Source organism: Anticarsia gemmatalis, chromosome 25 (assembly GCF_050436995.1).
Source record: "Anticarsia gemmatalis isolate Benzon Research Colony breed Stoneville strain chromosome 25, ilAntGemm2 primary, whole genome shotgun sequence".
Classification (NCBI taxonomy): domain Eukaryota; kingdom Metazoa; phylum Arthropoda; class Insecta; order Lepidoptera; family Erebidae; genus Anticarsia; species Anticarsia gemmatalis.
The window spans coordinates 1,516,751-1,537,973 of NC_134769.1; the positions used below are offsets into that span (position 1 = coordinate 1,516,751).

The 21,223-nt window shown below is 35.8% G+C and overlaps 1 protein-coding gene across 1 annotated transcript in view; it reads left to right on the top strand.

The window, feature by feature from the left end:
• The first annotated feature begins 1,121 nt into the window (after positions 1 to 1,121).
• The window catches only part of dop (microtubule-associated serine/threonine (MAST) protein kinase dop), a 118,851-nt gene continuing 98,749 nt past the window's right edge, over positions 1,122 to 21,223 (top strand). Inside the window, exon 1 of the mRNA XM_076130896.1 lies at positions 1,122 to 1,466. Coding sequence (XP_075987011.1) covers positions 1,334 to 1,466 — 133 coding nt within the window. The 5' untranslated portion in view covers positions 1,122 to 1,333. The remainder of the gene's footprint in view (positions 1,467 to 21,223) is intronic.

The window sequence follows — 21,223 nt, forward strand, 5'->3', positions numbered from 1 at the left end:
TGTTTTAAAAGCAAGGAGGGTTTCGGCCTCTTATCAACCTCAGACTCAAGAAAAATATAAAGTTATTTTATATTATATATAGCTAATCAATTCAGTTAACAAAAAATTACCATTGACAAAATTTTGCTAACGATAATATCTAATATTTCGTTATATCTATAAACATAATAAATTTTGTGTGAGTAGGTACTTCAAACATGCAAACTTATACATTTAAAAGCTTTTATTATAGTTATATATTTTACGTAATATTAAAGAGGGTTAAATAAAGAGGTCGTTGCAGCAATTTAATTTAAAATGTTAACAACTAGATTTCTTGGTTTATAAAATAGGTACAGTTACCTACGCTAAACATACTAATATTAGTTGAAATCTGGAACGCAGGTTTTATGTTACCACATGATAAAATATTTTACCCTTTATTTTTTCATCGTGTTTTAACTTAGAAGCTTTATTAATGATTAATCTATAGATAAATAATTAATATATCAGTATTCTAGAATCTAAAAGACTTAAAAACGAGTCGCAAAACAGGATATCGAGAATAGAACTAGCATGTTTGTTAACTGTGCTTTCAGTGTTCTTACATTCTCTGCGGTTGAGACTGTTATTTGAATTCTGTTAAAAATGTGGCTTATCGTTACGTTCTGACGCTAGTTTAATGCACTATTCATTGCCATAGACTTTTAATTTTTTAAATGTGTGCCATTACAATCAGCCTTTATTAAAAGCATAAAAATGCATACCTCCTTATCACGGCTAGAGCAACTTGTCAAGATTAAGACTATTTTTGCAAAAAAATCGTTTTCTATTTTTGCTTTAGAAGCTCAAAAGTGTCATAATTAATAATATGTACCTACATAGTGGTAGAAATCACACTGCGAGAATGAAATATGAGAAAATTAAAAATGGTTAATTATAAAAATGACTGTAATTTATGTAAGGTTTTATTAAGAACAGGCGCAATAGAATTATAATACTTGTCGAATCACCTGAATTTTTTTTTCATTTGAATTTTTTTCCAATAAATATAACGATTTTTAACGAGCTGACCACCCTTTGGGGAAACTTTGATAAAGGCTGGCAACCCTGAACAGCCTTTCAAAATTGTCATTTTTCGATTTGTGCGAAGTCGTGTGTCGCGTTATTTATCATGGCATAGAAAATATTTGCATTAACAATCGTTTATGAATACCTTGAATTTATTCAATGTTTACACACGCTTAACATCAACGGTGTCATGTAAATAGACCGTGAAGTTGTATTGCAGTCTAAAGGGGTGATAAATGGGGGAAATATTAGTGCATTTGTGTGTTGTGCAGTGATAGTAACGATGGATCGCCGATGTTCCCAGTCGGTCCGGACACTTGTGTTCGACGATTCGGACTCTGATCCGCCCAAAGCTGGGCAGAAGAAGGATCTGGCCTCGGCCGGGGCGCCTTTGTCGTTGAACCAGAGCGCAGAAGGTTTGTGAAATTTTAAATATTGTGGTTGGTAAATGTGTGAAATGGGTAGATTGGAGCGCGGTTTCGTAGTGTTTTCAAGGTTTATCTGCTGTCAATTTAATTGCGAGGGCGTGAATGAACGAGTGTTTCTCATTGGCGGAACGTGTTTGTGCGCCAAATTAAAAGTGCATGTTAGTATTATTGACGCCTACTACGCGATTCGTGTTGTGATTGCGAAACATATATAATAGCATTCCTATGACCCAGATGATGTTTTCGCTGATATAAATAAACAATATTGTTACTAGGCAGTTAGAATTGCACTCTGCACTTTAACTTGTGCATAGATAATTATAATTAATAAAGTCTTTCTCTATGTGCCAATAGTCGATTCTATTAGTTACTTGCTGATTATAAAATTTACATACAGGCCATACAGACTACTACAGCTTATGCTGTCTAAAGTGGCATTAGTCCAAGGTGTATGTAAAATTATGAAAATTTAATTATCATTATTAGCTAATAGGAAGATGTGCAGCAACTTGTTTCTATGTGTTGTTGACTGTAAATAATAAAAGTTTATGAAGGTACAATTATTTATCTGTTATAAAAAAGTTCAAACAGATTAAAAAAACTGAAGAAAAAAAAATTATTAGCATGGTATTTCATTTCAAAAAAGAATATTTCTGCTTTTTCGCTTGCATTATCCAACTGAAGAATAATTTCTTAGTAAAATAATACCTTTAGTGTATTATCTGTTTATTTGTAATACAGTAATTTAGGTGTGCATATGTTATAAATAAAACAGGAAAGTAATTAACAGGAAGGTTCTTGCACTGAGATACATGAATTAGTGAGGTAGGAAAATATACAATGGGTATGGGAAATCCCTAAATTCTTGAAAAATCTATTAATAATTTAATTCAATAGTTATTATTGTAAGGTGTACCTCTGTAGCAGTGCTGAAAATAATAATTGAGAGTAGTGTTTTGTTCTACACATTTTTTTTATAAATGTCTTTTATAATAATAATAATAATAAGCCCGCAGGGCACCTTGAGGCGAGGTGACGGGGAGTAGCGACCCCGCGGTACCTGAGTGCTCCAGGGGGAAATCACCCTTCCTCATCTCCGGCTTGCCTTAGTTGGCTGATCGGAGTGAAAACTGACGAGGAAGCGGTCCCCCGCCTCTGGCTTGCCTTCATTGGCCGTCCAGAGTGGAGTCGCGAGACCAGAGCTCCCACTCTGTTCGGAGGACGGATGCTGAGCGTAAGTGGCTAGTGGGCCAGTGATGCCGGACCCTCAGGGAGCAAGTGATCTGAGTTTAACGTCCAGCGAGGCCTCTCCGTCCTTCAGCCGCTCACGTCCCTGTTGCCCCCTTGTTGCATTTTTAGCGACTAGTTTAGGGGGCCCAGTTTGTGAGTTGGCAAGTCTCCGCCTGCCACTTTTACGTGTTATTTACATTGTTATAGGCAGGCGCCATAGTTCCCGTAATTGCCTAGTTTCCCAGTCCATAAGCACCCCATCCCAATAGCCCAAGTAGTATATCCCGTTAGTTTTGCCATAGTTCCACTCAATCCGGTGATTGTCCTTGGGTGCATTTTGTAGTGTAAACAGGGATAATCACCGGATTGTGACACCATACATTTTTGAAATATTAAAGCAGTCGAAAAGGGCCTCTACGTGTTGGCTTCGGCCCCACGCACGCCTTCCAAAAATCCGGGACTCCATAGTCCCGAGATGTGGTAAAGACTTACATAATAATAATAATAATATATTTATTTCAGACCAAGTCCATACAGAGTACAATTACGTTGAGAAGTAATAGAAAAACTTAACCTAGGTCATTACAAAAACTATCTTATTAACACACGCATGAATGCTTTCATTACATCTGAATCATATTTTTCAGCAATGACCTTCAAGATGCTATTGGTGCTGTCCCGCACTCTTCTCAATAAAGAGGCAACCCGTTTACGTAAAATGGCATGAAAGCCATCAACTCTCGCTTCAGCAAACATGCTGGAGGCACTACAGAAGCGGGGCAGACCCAACAGCATCCTGAATCCGTTGTTGTATTGGACTCTCAAAGCATGATATGTCCTCTGAGTATATCTGACCCATAGACTGCTCGTGTAGAAAGTTTGGCAGTAAGCTTTGAATAGTGTTATTTTTGCTTCATTACTACACCGAGCAAATCTACGAGCCAGCATATTACTCCTTACTGCCATTGCTCTGCGTTCCCTTTCAATGTCTACCTGGTCGTCAAGATTCCCAGTAACATAATGTCCAAGATATTTAAACTGTTGAACTTCTTTCAGGTTAATTCCATTTAATTTTATTGGTGGTACTTGAAGTGGACATTTACCAGGAGCCTTGAAGACCATGTACACACTTTTGGAGCAGTTATATAACAGACCATGACAAAGAGCAAAACTCTCACATATTCCTAACAGCCCTCTAATTGCTCCAACAGTTGGACCCAGCAGCACCATGTCATCTGCGTAGCTAAAGTTATTCATACATACATCATCGATCCAGCAACCTAACTTGGCGCTGCTGAGCTCAACTATGAGCTCATTCACGTACAGGTTGAATAACTTAGGAGAACTTAATCCGCCCTGCCTCACCCCACATTCCAACCTATATTCATTAGAGAGACTGTTAGCCCACTTTACAGTGTTAACTTGATTCGCATACCAGTAATGAAAGAGATTTTGAACCTGCATATGCACACCTGTCCGCTTAAGCTTTTGCCACAGCACATCATAAGAGACAAGGTCAAATGCCTTTGAGAGATCAAGAAAGCATGCATACACAGGCGTATTCCTCTTAGTATAGTACTGCACAGTGTGCTTGAGACTCAGAATCGCAGTTTCGGTAGAAAGTCCAGCTCTGAAACCGAATTGAGCGTCATGTAAGACAAGGTGTTTTCCTAACTCTGCATCAAGCACACTGTCCAGCACCTTTGCTATTACAGTAGCCAGAGATATAGGCCGGTAGTTATTTCTTTGTGACAAATCACCCGTTTTATTTTTGACTATTGGAACCACAATAGTGCGCATGAGATCAGGTGGAAGATATGAGTGACCGAAACACAAGTTAAAAAGCAAAGAAAGTACACGAGCCAGATGTAAACCTGCATATTTCAAGTGTTCAATACTGAGTCCATCGTGGCCAGGTGATTTACCTCTCGACATGCAACTTATAATACGGCGTACTTGTTTTGCTGTCACAAGAAAAGATACACCACTATCAACACCGACAGACTCAGCATCACTTTGCAATCCAGATGGACCCAAGGGTGATCTAACTGTAAAATGCTCTCTAAATAAGTTTGCTATATCACTGCAGTCACTCACACCCTCAACACTGACAGGGAGGCTCGGCCTAGGACTCAACTTATTAGTAGCCTTCCAAAACTCTCCAAAATTCTTAGAAGCCTGGTGTTCAGCAATAAGGTCCATTTTGACTTGCTCAGCATTATCTTGACACCATTTTAATTTATGCTTAAATTCCCTTCTACTTTCACACATATCATTATATATTTCACCACAACGTGGTCTATCATGTGATACCCAGTTTAAAAATTTTTGTCTAGCCTCCCTGTGTGCCTCAGTAACATGCTTATTCCAACCAGGTACATGACGCTTAAAATTATGACTATTAGTACACTTACAACTATTTATGGCTGAATCTGTTAACACCTTAACTATATCACAGTAAAGCTTATCTATTATTTTTCTATGTTTACTTAACTTACAGTTATGATCACAGCATTCTCTTAATTCTACAGGAAAATCTATCAGTCTAAGTTTACTATTACACAATTTACTATATTCAATAATTTGATCATCTGTTCTCTGACCCCACAGTACACCCTTCCTTTTTCTGTGCTCATTAACAATATTTGTAGGTATAATCCCTTTTAATTCACACTCAATAACAAGTGGTAGATGATCAGACCAATATGTATCATATTTAATTGATATACTTGTTATTGTTTGTCTTGCGGATTGACTCACCACACAGTGATCGAGCCACCGGGTGCAACCGTGTGCATCACTAATAAACGTGTAGTTATCAGATAGAGAGCCCAGTAAGTCTAAATCAGCAGAAGTCCAGTGATGATCAGTACAAAAAGAGTTCAGCTCATTCCCAAACAATTCTCCTGGGTGAGCGTTGAAATCTCCTAACATAAAAATAGCTTCTACTGAACAATTATCTATAATGGCACATAACTCACCCAAACACCCCGTAAAATCCGGTAGATTTTCCACACAATTAGTAGGCATATATACACTGAACACAAGAAAAGCGCGGTCATCCATCATTACCTTAATTGCACTGATTCTAGGATTATTGCACTCAACCACAGACACTTTCGAGAAGACACTTTTACGCCACAAAATCGCCACTCCTCCGTACGGTCGACCCCTCAGGATACCCTCCGAGGTGTCAACCGCTGATGTTCCAGTGTACGCGAAGTCCTCGTCGATGGTACCAAGGAATGGAATGTCATGTGGCAGCAACCATGTCTCCTGCAGTGTTATGACGTCCGCCATCTTGCATAACTTTCGCACACAATCAACCGATCTCTTGACTGATTTACAATTAAATGTTACAAATTTGGTTTTAAAATTACTGTTATCCATTATGTTCCATTATTATCATTAGCCACATCCCGACGCGCTGAATAATCTTGCCTTTCTCGAAAGTTTATGAACTTCCGGAACGAGATTCCCGCAGGCCATAACTTGTTATCTAAATATAACTCAATTTTGCACTTAGATACAAATAACTTGTAGGCATTATACTCCTTTTCTTTCTTCATTTTTATTTTAGTCAAAGAAATAGTTTCTCCGGTTTTATTGTAGACATAATCGGCAATATCCTGTTCAGACACTTGTTTATGAACGTTAGAAATGAATAAAGCAGTTTTGGTGTCCGCTGCTTTGAATTTATCATTCTCCTCCGACTGTGCAGTTGCTATTCCTTTCTTCGTATGAAACCTATTTGTAAGCCTTTTTCTCTGCACCCTGACCCATCCTTCGTCATAGTTTTGCACTTCCCATTCCTTTTGAGACTTAGCCATATCGGCAAAGGAAACACTTTGTGGATATTTCATCGGAAATGCACCACTCAACTCCGGTTGTGAATCACTGGTAACGTCGTTCCGCTGCAAGACGCGCCCGCGCTCCGCTGCTGTCTCACTCGCACCCGTTAGAAACGCACTATCGCCGTGCGTTTCTTCACAATGTTTGTTATCCAAATTCTCCGGTTCAAAACGACGCGATGTTTGCTGTTCTGAGGTTTGGTAGGGCAAAGCAACGTTATGTACTGCATCGACATCCTGTATTTTGGATGGCTGATTATGACATGCATTCATTGTTAACGCCATAGAATCAATACTCGACGTTGAGATAATATTTGGTGTGGTACACTTTTGACTGTTATTCACGACATCCGGTTTTTCAAACAATTGAGGCTTACGGCCGTTGATCAAATTTATTTGTTCTTGAAATTCACTTTTCGACACATATTCTTGTTGAATGTTTTCAATTGCTTGCTGCATCACGAGCATTTTCTTAAGAAGCGGAGTGACGTCGATATGGTCAAAAGTTACTGGAGGTAGTTTATTTAAATTTCGAGCCACAAATATAGGTATTTTATCAGGATCAGTAGACTTTAGTAGCACCAAAATATCGTCTAAGTTGCGTTGAGTTTTGCCCTGACGCTTTCTCACTTTGGCGGTTTTTTGCAAAGATTCAAATAATAACGACTTCGCCTCTTCAATTTCTTCAATACTAAACGCACTTTCACAAATACGTATTAAACTCTCTTCATCCATAACATCAAGTTTATTATGGATAAACGCTAGCACTTCACATATTACAATATTACAGTTCGCACATTTTAATCTACTGGACGTCGCCATTTTCGTTACTCGCGCGCACGTCAGAGACAACGTACGCTCGCCAACACATTTCAATTTTGAAAGTGCAGCTGTCATAGTTGTGTATGATTTTAATGTTGTTATTCTCAACTCATAAATAAATGTATTAATACATTTATTGAGGGCATGCAAAGTCCCCAACCCGCAATTGGCCAGCATGGTGGACTCAAGGCCTAACCCCTCCCTAATTACGGGAGGAGACCCTTGCCCAGCAGTGGGACATTAATGGGTTAAATTTATTTATTTATTTATTTATTCTTAACTCTTGGGTACCTAGGTAGGGTATCTGAACTCTTTAAGATTTCGTATAATGCTAATGCTTTGAAAAAAATCTATTAGGTCTAACCTTTGATTGATTGTTAGAGTCTTAGCTAGGCTAATATGTTAGAAGAGAGCTAAATTAAATAACTATTAATACTACCGGCATTTACTATAGTGTGACATAATTATGATAGGAATCATAATTTGATTTATTATCTTTAAATAATCTTAACATTGCTAAGAATTTGTTAAAAGTAATATGTAAACATTTTAAGTATGCATTTCCTTTTAATTTCAAGATATTTGATGTTATCATACAAAACGTGACTCAGTTTATATCTGCATGCACTTCCTTGAACACATAATCATGAAAATGATATGTCTTGGAATATGCAGTGAGTCAGAAATCTTTGGAAAACAAGAACCTAATAATAAAAGTCCTCAAAAGCAATCATATCTCCATTCTCACATCAGTGTTTGAAGAATGTGTGTGAATGAGGTTTATGTAAAGTGAATTGTACCTAACATGTGCTATTGTGGGACATTGGACGGCTAATGTAACTATTCTGTATATATAGGGGTAAGTCCCCAATGGTCCAAGTGCAGCTGGGGACCTTGCATTATTTTCTTAACTTTCAGGCATGCAAAAATCAAGCACTGTTTTTGAAGTGTTCTCAGAAAAAAACATATAAATTTTTTTTGCTGGGAATAGAATAAATATAACTCAGTACTGTCTCGCTGCTGGGCAAGAGTGTTCAATGTTCTCCCCTATGAGGGAGGGGTTAGGTCTTGAGTCCATCACACTGGCTAAGTGCAGGTTGTATTACTAAAGTCAAATTGCTTATATTAGTAGGTAAGCATATGGGATTTTTTTTAATCTAACTTGCTAAAATATACCTTAATTAGAAGAATGAGTTCTATTGTACCCATTGCACTAGTACTTTGTTAATCAAAACAATGACAAAACAAGTTTTAATTACAGCCCAAACAATACAAATACCTACCTCTTTTATATGAATTTATTTATTTATCAAAGGGTGTATTGTATGCTAAATTATAAACCTAAAACCTTAATTTACATTTCATTGTAAGCTAATCATTTTTCTTTATGAGGAAGGTGCATATAAAACTAAATTTTTTGAAGTTTGCGTTTATAACCAATTTACTTGGGGAAATAAGTTGAAATATTATTTTTATATTTCCTTTTTGCTGTAGTTTTGTTTAATTTTTGATAAGAAAAAAAGAAAGAAGCATTATTTAATTAATACCCAAGTAGTAGTAGCCTTTTTAATTTCAACAACCTTCCTTAAATTTAATTTTAACCAATTGCTGTTCAACTTGATTTATTTACAAAAAAAAAATATTTTTAATTGGGCGAGCCTGTTAGTATTATCTAACACTACGTACATACAGGCAGTATAAATCAAACAATGACAAAGTTTTTTCTTGACAATCTAAAATCTCATATGATACCTAAGTACATAGCAAGTATTTAGTACTCACATACTTATCATTAAACACTTCTTATTTCTTTCATATCATATCATATAGATAAAACGGGTATTACGGTAGTTGAATGGAAACATTGCATTTCACCCAATTACATATATAAATTGTAATTAATAAGCACCTATGTTAATTAATTAAAAGAGGTGCGGTTATATTAGGTGCAGTGTGGTACGAAATGACGTAAGTTGTTTAAATAATAGTAAGTTTTTAACTGTAGCTTTGAATGTCCGTTTCTGCAAAAGTGAGTATTTTCGTTAGGCAGGTAAGGCAGCGATTGTTAAAACATTAGTAAGATCTGCCTTAAAGCATGAAGACATGTTGTGCCGACCCATCGTAACGTGGCATTAACTCCCTCCCTCATTCCGAGAGAAGATCCTTGCCAAGCAGCAGGACAGTAATGAGCTGTCTACATACCTTACCAATTAATAAATGTTCTTAATAAGTAATAGTAGGTATCATTTGCTAGTGAAGTCCTAAATGGGTATTTCTAATACAACAACTAGGATAACATTTGAATGTTACAAAGATCGATATAAATTAACAAACTTCCTCAAGTTCTTGTTCGCAAAAAAACCTCGGGGTCAATGACCTGTACCAGCTGTTACACTTGTTGCGATACACAATCAGATGAGTTAATTAATGTAAACCAGTATTTGTACAAACCCGCGCTAAAAAACCTTCCGCCAAGTTTTTTGTCACTTCGTATTTCAGTTTAAAATACTAATATTATTAATGTGAAAATTTGTCTGTCTGCTATGTACAGCTAAATCACTGACCCCCGGTTTCTGAGGTACATTTAGCGGTAGTTTATCTATTCAATAGTGTCAAAACTCATATAAAAAAACGCTTTTCAATAGATAAACTACCGTTAAATATACTCAGATACCGGGGGTAAATGATTTTAATGAAATCCTCTGCCTCCGTAGCGCAGTGGCTAAGGCCGCAACGCGACTACCATTGTGTCGGGAAGTCGTTAGTTTGATTCGCACACGGAACAATTATTTGTGCGAATCACAAATAGTTGTTTCGGTTCTGTTTGCACCTTGTGTCCGTTGTTTGTATGTTTATAAATTTAATAGTGCTCGCGACACAAGAGCAATTTAAATCGCGGAAGTTGTCTCTCGTTCTTAAACAAAAAACAAATTAGTCATGGAAACGTATGCAAAATTGCATGCTAATACTTTACAAAAAAAAAACACTATTTAATAGAGACCTAGGCAGTACATATTTTTTACTCAAATTCCACGCAAGTGAAACCGTTCTGGGGGCCCTAGTGTACTCGTTAACTGCAAACTAACTGTGTCATTATGGCACTAGATTACTACCTCGATGTGATATATAATTGACAAAAACTTGCCAACCAAAGCGACGTTAGCAAGACGAAAGTGGGACTGTGTTGTAAATACAATTCAATAGGTCAAATACACTGTATAATTACTTTTTATGTGAGAAAGCACCAAGAAAACATGGCCGCGTATTTATTATGGGAATTACATTATCGTTCGCTTCTAGCTTTATACACTTCTGCTGACTTAGTAAGAAATTCACACGATAAAGTTTGAAAAGTGGAGTTATTTCTAACTTTGATACGGTTTTCCCCGAAGGCGTAGTGTGGGCGCTAGATATGCACCTTTTCCTACGCCTTCAATAATACTTATACTCGTATTTTATACCAAGTTTTAGTACTAATAGGTTACGTGGAGCGAACCTATATTTATTTTCAGAGATCGAAATAACGTATAGACTAAGACTACGCAATTGGTTACTAGATTACCAGTCAAATCTACATGAAATGTCTACAATACATTTTAGTATAGAAATACGGTGTGTCGTCACAGTTTCGTATTTTTGTTGGTATCAAATGAGTGCCTATCAAAATGTTTCAGTTTGTAATAATTTCAACATTATTTAGGAAAAAATTACACACCCTGTGCATTTTAGATGAATTTACAGGCCCAAGTTAAATAGTTTTTCGTAGCCCAGTCAACTACGCAATTAAATTAGACGATAATCGTGCACGGGTCCGCAAAAACAACAAACTGCAGAATTTAATACAAATATTGCTCCTAATTTTCGATCATACTTTTGAAACCTCAAAGCTAGGGATAATCTCATGTCATGGGGGACTTACAAACACAAATCAGGGACAAAGTAAACCCTCATCCGAACTATCTGCGGCTTCTGTGGGTCACACAAATATTTGCTCCTTTGCCGACGCCTCCATAGTTACGAGGCTCCCACAAAATTTGCTTAAAGTTCCCCATTTCAAAAACTGCGATTTCTGCGAAAATATTTGATTTAAAACTCCCGTCTTGCGAGTTGGGAGTTAATATCTTTCACATTCATACAGTATACGTTTATCTGATGGTATTTTTACTGAATATGCACTGAATTGAAAGGAAATACTGAATAGATCTGACAGAAAAAGAAAATGTGTTTTTGCTTTGAAAGTGTTCAACTCTATTGAATTTATAGCTAGCTCTAAAAGAATCGACACGGTAGTACCGTAATAACTTCTTAAGTTAATAGGACATAGTACAAAAAGTAATTTTAGTAGAGATATAAGTGCATTTTGTGACATGAAACAAAAATCGAAAAATCTAACATTAATAATGTGCGAAAGCTGAAATAAACGGCAATAACGTCCTCGTTTTAAAACCTTTGAATTTAACACGCACACAACACTTATCTTTACACTCTCACCGTATGCAAAAATGTAAATGCAAACAGCAATTTCCAACGAGATTAATAAACAGGCGCGCAAAACCAGCTGTTTACGCTACCGGCTTGATATCAATAAAAACGTTGTCTCATACTGGTTACTGTTAACCAGAGCGTGTGGACCCATTGTTCTTCTTTGTCTCGTGCACAATGTTCATACGGATGCTTTCTGACTTGACGAAAACTCGCACGTTCCTACTTTCTATAAGAGACGCTTTTCGTATGCTAAGTTTAATTGAGGCTGCTTTTTTCGGGGTATTTTTTTTGAAGAGTTGGGCGTTTGAATGAGGGGTCCCGAGTGCCCTTTGTGGACCCTTCTTGTTGCACACCCGTGTTTGATTCCTTACCCTATTTTAACTAATTGAAATTTTAATATCGATTCACAGAATTCCCTCTCTACCCTTGTCTCTTCTTCTGTATAAATGGAATAATTTTGCAGTTTTCTCGTGTTGTAAACATTAGTAAAACATATTTTGGGATTTTCAATATGCTAAATGATCAATACGCAAAAGATCCTAGAGAAAAAGATATTTCGTGTTTTATATTGTATCAGACTTAGGTTAGACCCATCACAATTTCTATGACCACAAAACGGACAAGAATGAAAAAGAACATCACAGTCCTTGAAACTTCTATCGAAGTCTTCAGCACACACAATATTTATAGATATATTGTAGCCTGTATTTCCGTATCACAAAATGTGTAACAAATACACAATATTTACCTAAAACCCTTGAAGACTTTCATCGTACACGACATCTCACTTTTCTCCGTAGTTTCCCTACGAGAACGCACTCACTCGGCGGGAATTTTAATGGGCTATTAAACTTCAATTTGTATTCGAGCGCGGCCTGAGAGCTCTGCCTACCCTCTTATGCAATATAAATGTTATGTACTAGCTGCTACTCCGTATGTATATTATGGTTCTTTAATCAAACACTATTTTGCATATTATTATGTATGCTTTTTATATAGAGTGAAAAAAATCTAAGCTCTTCCTTTGAACCGTCTCCATTCAATTTCATCAGTTTTTATACTACACATGTAGCGCTTATTATAATTATATTTTAAGATTATTTTTGCCTATATGCAGAATCCCATTTTTGTCGTTAAAAACAACGTTGGTGCCAAAATTGCAGTCTTTAGATACTAGGTTTGGCATTTAGTCAACATTTTATAGTTGCAATATTTAGGTAAGTACATTTTGGTTATTTTTGGAAACATTAATCCTTTAGCGTGTCCTTGTGCTGTTTAAAATCTCTCGCTGAGTCATATTTATTTTCTTTCCTAAAACCCGGTTTTGGTCTTTTTGGATTGTTAATTTTTTAGTACAACTAAGATCTGTCGAATATTGAATATATTAATAGCTTATTATTGCAGAGTTGTTTTTTTTTTTCATTAATCACATTCAAATTGCAGATACATATTAAGTACCTAGTAATTAAACAATCATAGGTCTATTCATATCTCTATATTTCAATGACCTATTAAAATCGACAATATCGCAGTTTTCATAATAATTTTTTGACTAAAAATAAAGTACTCTAGACATAATATATTTTTATCAAGTACTAAAGGTACTTACTACTTACGGCATATGACCTAGCTGCTGCAGATAACGGTTGATAACCTGTCTTTACTTTTATTTCAAGTAATTACAACACATTCTCGTATTACCTACTTATTGAATGAACGAAAGAAAGGAAATACGTAGGTTAATTTGTAAGAAAAAGCTATTGGATCACCTAAAATACGAAACTGTGATCTTACATAAACATTTTTAGATTAGTGTTTTATATAATAGAACGGGAATTCATACGAACACATATGAACCCTTGGGACGCCTGACGTTTCGGCACAGGTTATACTGGTCGTGGTCGCAGGCTGACTGAGCCAGTGCAACGCGAAAGTTTAATAGTTATGTTGGATAGGTTGCAATAAACAAACTGACTATTTTTCTAGCAGACCTCCGAAATTCTATAATTTCCTTTTAAAACTCTTTCTGCAAAGGACCCTTTCGCCCTATAAAAACCGTTTCACTGCCAGAGAAAACTCCTTTTAAGGTATATCATCTCAATACGCAATCATGACGTCACAATTTTCTTCATTGAACTACCTACATTGTGAACAGGTGTGTGACCTCACATATATGTATGTGATGAAGTAATAGCACATTTACAATGTTAATGAAATTGTACAGTCAGAACCAAGACTTGCTGAACATATTCGATATTTTATTCTGAAACATGATGTACCTACATATTATTCCGTCGGAAAATTTAATCCATTGAAATGTTTGATTGCAATTAATTTATCTGATTTGTGGAGTTTCGATAGGCAGTCGCTCCATGTAAAATACTGGTATTTAACTGCATCTGCTAGGACTGAAAGCCGTCTCCATGAATTTTATCGTGTTGGCCGTGAGTTTCTTGCTAGCTCTTCTCATAAGGCTCTACCCCCTTTCCGAGCTAATGGTAGATCAGTAATTGTAACGACTATCGTAAGTGTCAATATTTGACCTAAATGAATAAATGATTTGATTTGGCATGTATTAAAATTTTGTAGCAAAGATGTTTTAAAAATATGAAATGGTTATGCGACTTTTGTAGCTACCTGTACTGGAAGTTATAGTACAGTTACATTGTTAATGAATGTGTACTTGATTAATACAAAGATAATTATAATTGTTGACATGATTGCGACTTTTATTTTAGTTTCCAACCTCGTTATTTGGTTTATCTGATTGGAAATGTGAAATTATTGGGCTCATGTTGTTGTGATTGTTTATCGATTTCGTACTAAATTTCAAATAAACTATCTATGTTATACCTACTATGTACACTATGACAAGTTTTTTATAAATGTCTAAAAACATATCTAGTGTGCTGGTAAAAAAAATATCTAAGTAGGTACTTGTCTTATTTCTGTATAGTTGTCACGACATTTTCATCTTTCTACTTAGGTATATGAAAATCCTGTTCAATTCATCCATTCATGTTGGTTTCGCAACTTTCCTTAGAAATGTCTTCAATGCATTCCACAAATCCTTTCTTGTTACTGTTTTTTGTAAGTAAATTCTCATCACATTTTGCTTGGGATTTTTACAAATATTCTGCTTCGTTTTTAGGACATTTCCCAAAGTACCTATAATAGTTTAGGGAACAGATTTCATAATAATTTCAACACTTAATTATGTGTCATCGATACGTTAAAGAAAATTCACATCATTTATCATGACAACGTATTATTTTTCACAATTTGGGTAAAAACGTAGCCGTGACCTCTACGAGCTAGTCATGATAAACAATGAGTCAGGTTTTAAACGATCTCAGTAATGGACCTGAACTTTACACTGTATCGGTTACAATTGAGTAGTTTATAATGACTTATTATTTTAAATGATTAATTCCCGGTTTCTGAATTCATTTAGCGGTAGATTATCTATTCAATAGCGTTTTTATATGAGTTTAAACGCTATTTAATAGATAAACTACCTGCTTAATGTACCACAGAAACCGGGGGTTAGTTAATTTTGCGTCTGGTTGTACTTTGTGTCCGTGGTTTGTATGTTTAAAGCCCTTCTCTTCCCTTTGTATGGAGACTACCAGTATCGTAATGTGAGAGTCTCCATACAAATGTATGTGAGATACTTCGTGGCGACTAGTCTCCGAGACTAGAGTCGCGCGGGCGTATCGTAATGGGAGAAGGGCTTAAGTCCCTGCATTTGCAAGTTTGAATAAAAACAACTTAGTAGAATCTATAATTTGTCAGAACCATCTACTGTCAAAAATTTTCAAAAAACTTGTTGCGTCATTGACGTGAACCCATTTTTATAATTTTTTGTACATCACTTGATTCAGAATCACGACTGGTATCCGGGAAGTTAATACCAACACAACAAAAGTCAATGCTTATTTCATACCAACGTTCTGCTCTACTATAATACGTCTAAATACTACATTCGATAAACATTTCATAACGTGAGATAGGGATCTCTAATCATTTCGCCACGATATAACACTTATTATTTTATATAACAGTAACGGACCTTGCAGACATTGTTCTGAATGCAATGTGGCCCAATTGCAGTTCTATTTGACGTCTTTAACTAACATCAGCATTTTTCAGACAATTTGCGTAAAAATATACACTAAAACCTTCCTAACCCATCACTTTGTCGTCTGTTGTAATCTGCATTAAGTAATTTTTGACCTTTTTTTTGACCGATAATTAACCAATTACAAATTGAAGGAGGACTTTGTTTTTTATACATCCTCACCATGCATGGAAAAAAATCGACCAATTGCTAAGTCTTTCTTCCTACTTGTTTATGTAATGCTCTCCTATGTTTTGCCCATGATTTGTTCCATCATTTTTTTTTCTTTATAATTTAATTCAAACAAGCCCTGCACATATTATCCTATCATTATCTATCCAGTATGCATCTGCACAACCACATTCATTTGCTGGTAAATTCTTATATTATAAAGTACTGTAATGATATAGCAACAGATATATATCAATTATAAGGCACTTGTACGTCTAATCACCTTTCCAAGTGTGTCGCAATGCTCTATAAAACAGATAAGGCTTTGATTGCACAATGTTCTCGTTCACGGCACGAGTTGTGATGTCATTGAATTGAGCTCAACGTTTCATGTTGTGGGAGGGAACTGGCAATAGTTTTGGAAAGGTCAGGTGCATGATTTGAAGTGTATTAAGAGTGCTTTTATTCCTTGTTTTTAAACTAATTGAAAATTTACGCGTTGCATGATTACAAACTACTTACTACATGAGAATTAATGAAATCATGGTCTTGTAGCTTGTGGGGTTGGGGCTTTGACAACAAAATGGCATATTTCTGTCCTACTGCTGGCGAAAGGTCTCGTATTAAAATAAGGGAGGGATTAGATGATGAATTATGTAACTAAATATCTTCTTATTTATTCCCGTGAACGGTAAAAAGGTGTGATTTTTTGCGACTAACTTTTTGGCATTGAAATTATTATCAAAAGTTAAACATTTGTCATAACTGACCAAGAAAAGGTATTAACGCGGTCACACCTTTCTTTGCATGACTTTTCAACAAGGTTACACCCGTTGGTTGCTGACTTATAGCATATAGTTACCGGACCTATAGTTATATGGCTTTTTTACTCGTATAGCCCACATTCCCGTGGGATTTTCGAAAAACAAACTATCCTATGTCCTTTTTCGGGTCTCAAACTATCTTTGCACAAAATTTTATCTAAATCGAGTAACAGACAGAAAAGCAGTGTGACAGGCTGTTTCATCAAGTTTCTTTAAACAGCTGACTACTTTTTATATTTTTATTTACAACTAAGGACAATCCCGAAGCATTCATTGCAATTCCTTCAATAGCTTAATTCAGTAGCCAACAAACTTCCCTTGACTATCTCAAAGAAACTCCCCGAATACGAACATCACCATTTGTATCATTTTCTTTTATGATTCTTGCTCTACAAAAAGGGTTATTTATCCAGCGTACAACCCTTATTTCACCCCTAGGATCGAGGACGCACTAAAGGGAAACATTTACAATCCGACCACTCTGTTTTTGCTATTTATTTTTATTAAGATGACTGCAAAACGGAAGCTTTTGCCGGCTGTTGTAAACTGTTGTTTTATTAAAAACGTGCATTTATGGAGAGGTCAGTTAGTGCTCTTGTGTCTTGAGCAACAGAGTACTATGGTTCGTGAAAACGAAGTTTCGTAAAATATTGAAAGTATTCATTTATGACCCTTTTTCTATTAGATCCACCGACTGTGGCGGTCGGTAGTGTATCCGTCTCCTGTCCACGAGATCCTGGGTTCGATTTTCAGGTGGGACAAAATGCTATTGGTGATTTTATGATTTTTCACTAGCAGTTCGGAGTTGAGTAACATGCCATGCCGGTGCGGTATATGACAATATGCTCGCCCCCTTCTACATGGGACCGACATTGTTAATCTCGAGACGCGGTTGTATTTCATACACTTCTGTCAACAGCTTCAGGTATAACAGTCGTGAAATTATGTATTTATATTGTTATCGTAAAGCGTTATTATAAACACAAACTTGTTTTTTTCAGGTTTATTTGTCCTAAAACAATAACAATAGGTATAAAACATTTGGCATCAATTCCATACTATAGGTACCTATACGTTATCGCTCTCGATAACATCTGTCGAACAGTGTTCGCTAGAGTGCATGCACGAGATAACGATAAAAAACAATGAGTACTCGCGTAAAACGTGTGTTGTTGATAAAAATGTTGCCATCGGTAGATGTATGAACCGATTTCGAAAGATTGAAATTTATTTTTAAAGTGGTATGTGTTATGTGTCCTACTTCTGACCTAAAGTAGAATAAAGATGTTCTTTTGTACTTGTTTTTTTTTCGTAATGTTTTCTGCTATGGCATTTTGCAAAGTTTGTTACAAGGTATCTTTGTCACTCTGTAACGCCGTCGTCCAAACTGCAGTACTGATTTACATGAAATTTTGCTGATGGATATGCAGTATTCCGTCACGGAAGAAGGTACATATCTATTCAAACCAAATTTCACGCGATTCCTATAAAAACAATTTGCCCAGAAGTGTAGGTAGAAGGAATTTTCGACTACTCGTCAATTTAATAGGTGGCGAGTTGTATACCATCTCCAAAGCCACAGCATCTTCTCTTTCCCAGAATTACATCTTTCCCGACCCAGGAGCTGATTCCAAAACCTTTTAATTAACTATCATAATTTTCATCATTATTCAAAACTATGGCGCCAAAAGCAACTGAACTGTACACAATTATCCATTAACATAACACAAACATCGAGGTAATTATGCTTAATGAATGCTGAAACAATAATGACGATGTGTTCGGTACGATTGCTAGTCAAACCGACCGCATTAATTGTGTTGATGCAATTTATTTTATATACTAGTATGTTTTGGTTTATTTATTAAGTACTTGTGTTATTATGCGAATGGCTATTGCCACAGCCCAATTCATTTTTTATTATAGGTCGCTGTTTTGCTGCATAATACCTAAAAGGTAATCCTAACGTTTTTGTGACTTGGCTCTGTTGGTCCTTGTGGTTTTGAGCTTATATCTTTGCTTATTAATTTATCAACTTTTGAGACCGAAAATCCGAGAAAACCGGATTTCTATATTCTTCTTCTTGGCTATTTGTCTCGTATGATGAAGGTGCTGCGTTTTTTCTTCACTACGTTCTTATCTTTGACGCCGCCGTCTTCCATAAATATTATATTTCGCATCTTTCCATATTTTTGACACCCTTAAAAAGTAGACAGTTTTTTTTCAAAATTAACTAGATAACAATAATATGAATAACTTAAGCACTTATAATTAGGTAGGTACTTGGTTCAAATTTATATTCTTCAAACATAAAAAAAAAACTTTTTATTGACCTCTAATTTAGGTTTCTTCCTACAAAGTATTATTATGAGTAGTATAACTTTACGATACGCCACCTGTAGTAAGGCCGCTAATATCTACGGCCGTGACCTTAAGATTATTTCAAGGTTTACGTTTATACGCGTGAAAATAGCGAGGAATTATCGCGAACGTAAGTATCGAGTGGGGAACAAGCTTCAGATATGATAACGAATGTATGGCTTTACGAGTGTAAACCAAGTGTTAATTAGTTTATCTGTGAAAGCTGTAGTAAATTCATTGTTACCTTGTGTTTCAGGTATGATATTCGGTAATTATCTGGCAGTTAGTATGTGGTTGTATCTGGGGGCACGGAAGTGCCCCCGCAAGTCGAGCAAAAAAAAGCGGCACGGCCGTAACATCCTTTTCTCGAGGCAATTCGGGCTATTTTTGACACCCCTATAATTTCGTTGTGGATAAAACAAGAAGCCTGGATTTTCAGCAACTAATCAGTCATTGTATAAACACGGTATATTTAAAATTTCAGTCAATTTGAACCAGTAGTTTAAGAATGACAACTTGTTAAAATTTTGAATTTTGTCACTCACTGATTCACTGATTCACTGACTCACTGACTCACTGACTCACCGATCATCAAAAGTCTAAGGTACTTCTAGCAGACTTAGAAGCTTAAAATTTAGAATACAAATAGGGTTTAGTGTCTTAATCATGGGAAAAATTTAATATTTTCAAATTTCGGTCCAGTTTTCTAAATACACCAACTGCAACAATAACTTTGTAATCCTATATAAATGTATAAGATTACAAGGTTACGTTTGCAGTTAATGAATTATTATTACTGTAGAAAATAAAATAAATAGGTGTAAATAGGTACCTACTATATGAGGCATAACGGGAGGGGGTATAGGGTGGGTAAGGGTGTTTAGCCCATGAAACTGAACAACATCCCATAGAAAATATGTTGAATTATGAAAAAAAAACGTCTTTCCATACAAATTGGACTTATGTTCGCTCTACAAAAAGAAGTGAGATGCCATCAAAAACATTCTGTAAAAACCTCAAGTCTCGCCGTAAAAAGTTGTGAGATCGATATAATACCAAGTCGATTAATCTATTTAGTCTCTACTTAAAGGACCTTCTGTCTTAAGTTATTACGTATGTTATTATCATGCCAATTAAAAAAAAAATACCTTTAAAACAATTAGATCGACTTGGTCATCGCAAGAAAACACAAATTCGCCATTAACATTTCAGGAGCATTAACTTCTCGTCGTGCTGTGTAGTGTGATACATACTAATAATCAAATCATGCGATGGCCAGGTCGATCTATTTGTTTTAAAGGTATTTCTTTTTAAATTGGCATGATAATAACATACGTAATAACTTAAGACAGAAGGTCCTTTAAGTAGAGACTAAATAGATTAATCGACTTGGTATTATATCGATCTCACAACTTTTTACGGCGAGACTTGAGGTTTTTACAGAATGTTTTTGATGGCATTCTAATTTTATTGAATGTGTGTGCGTTCTTTTTCTTTTTGGTTCCGACCCTTTAAAACACAGAAGAGCTGTTTTTACTAACAAGTTTATCATAAAAGGTTTAGAAGAACCCGCTTTAGCACCGAAACTGGGATCGTTTACACTACCACCACTTAGATATTCAATAAAAGTTGGTCTAAATATTTTATAATAATATTTATTAAATCATCTAAAGAAATTGAGTGTTTCAAGCACTATCGCGAAAGTTACAAGCTTGTCCACTGTACAACATTCAAAGTAATATAATCGCGATATTTGGCACCGTCATAAAACACTGTAGGTAATATTTATGTACAGTTACAGAGTTATAGGTGTGTTCAATGAGTCTACACGATACGTGTGCATGTTATATACATTACTAGCTGACCCGGCGAACTTCGTAC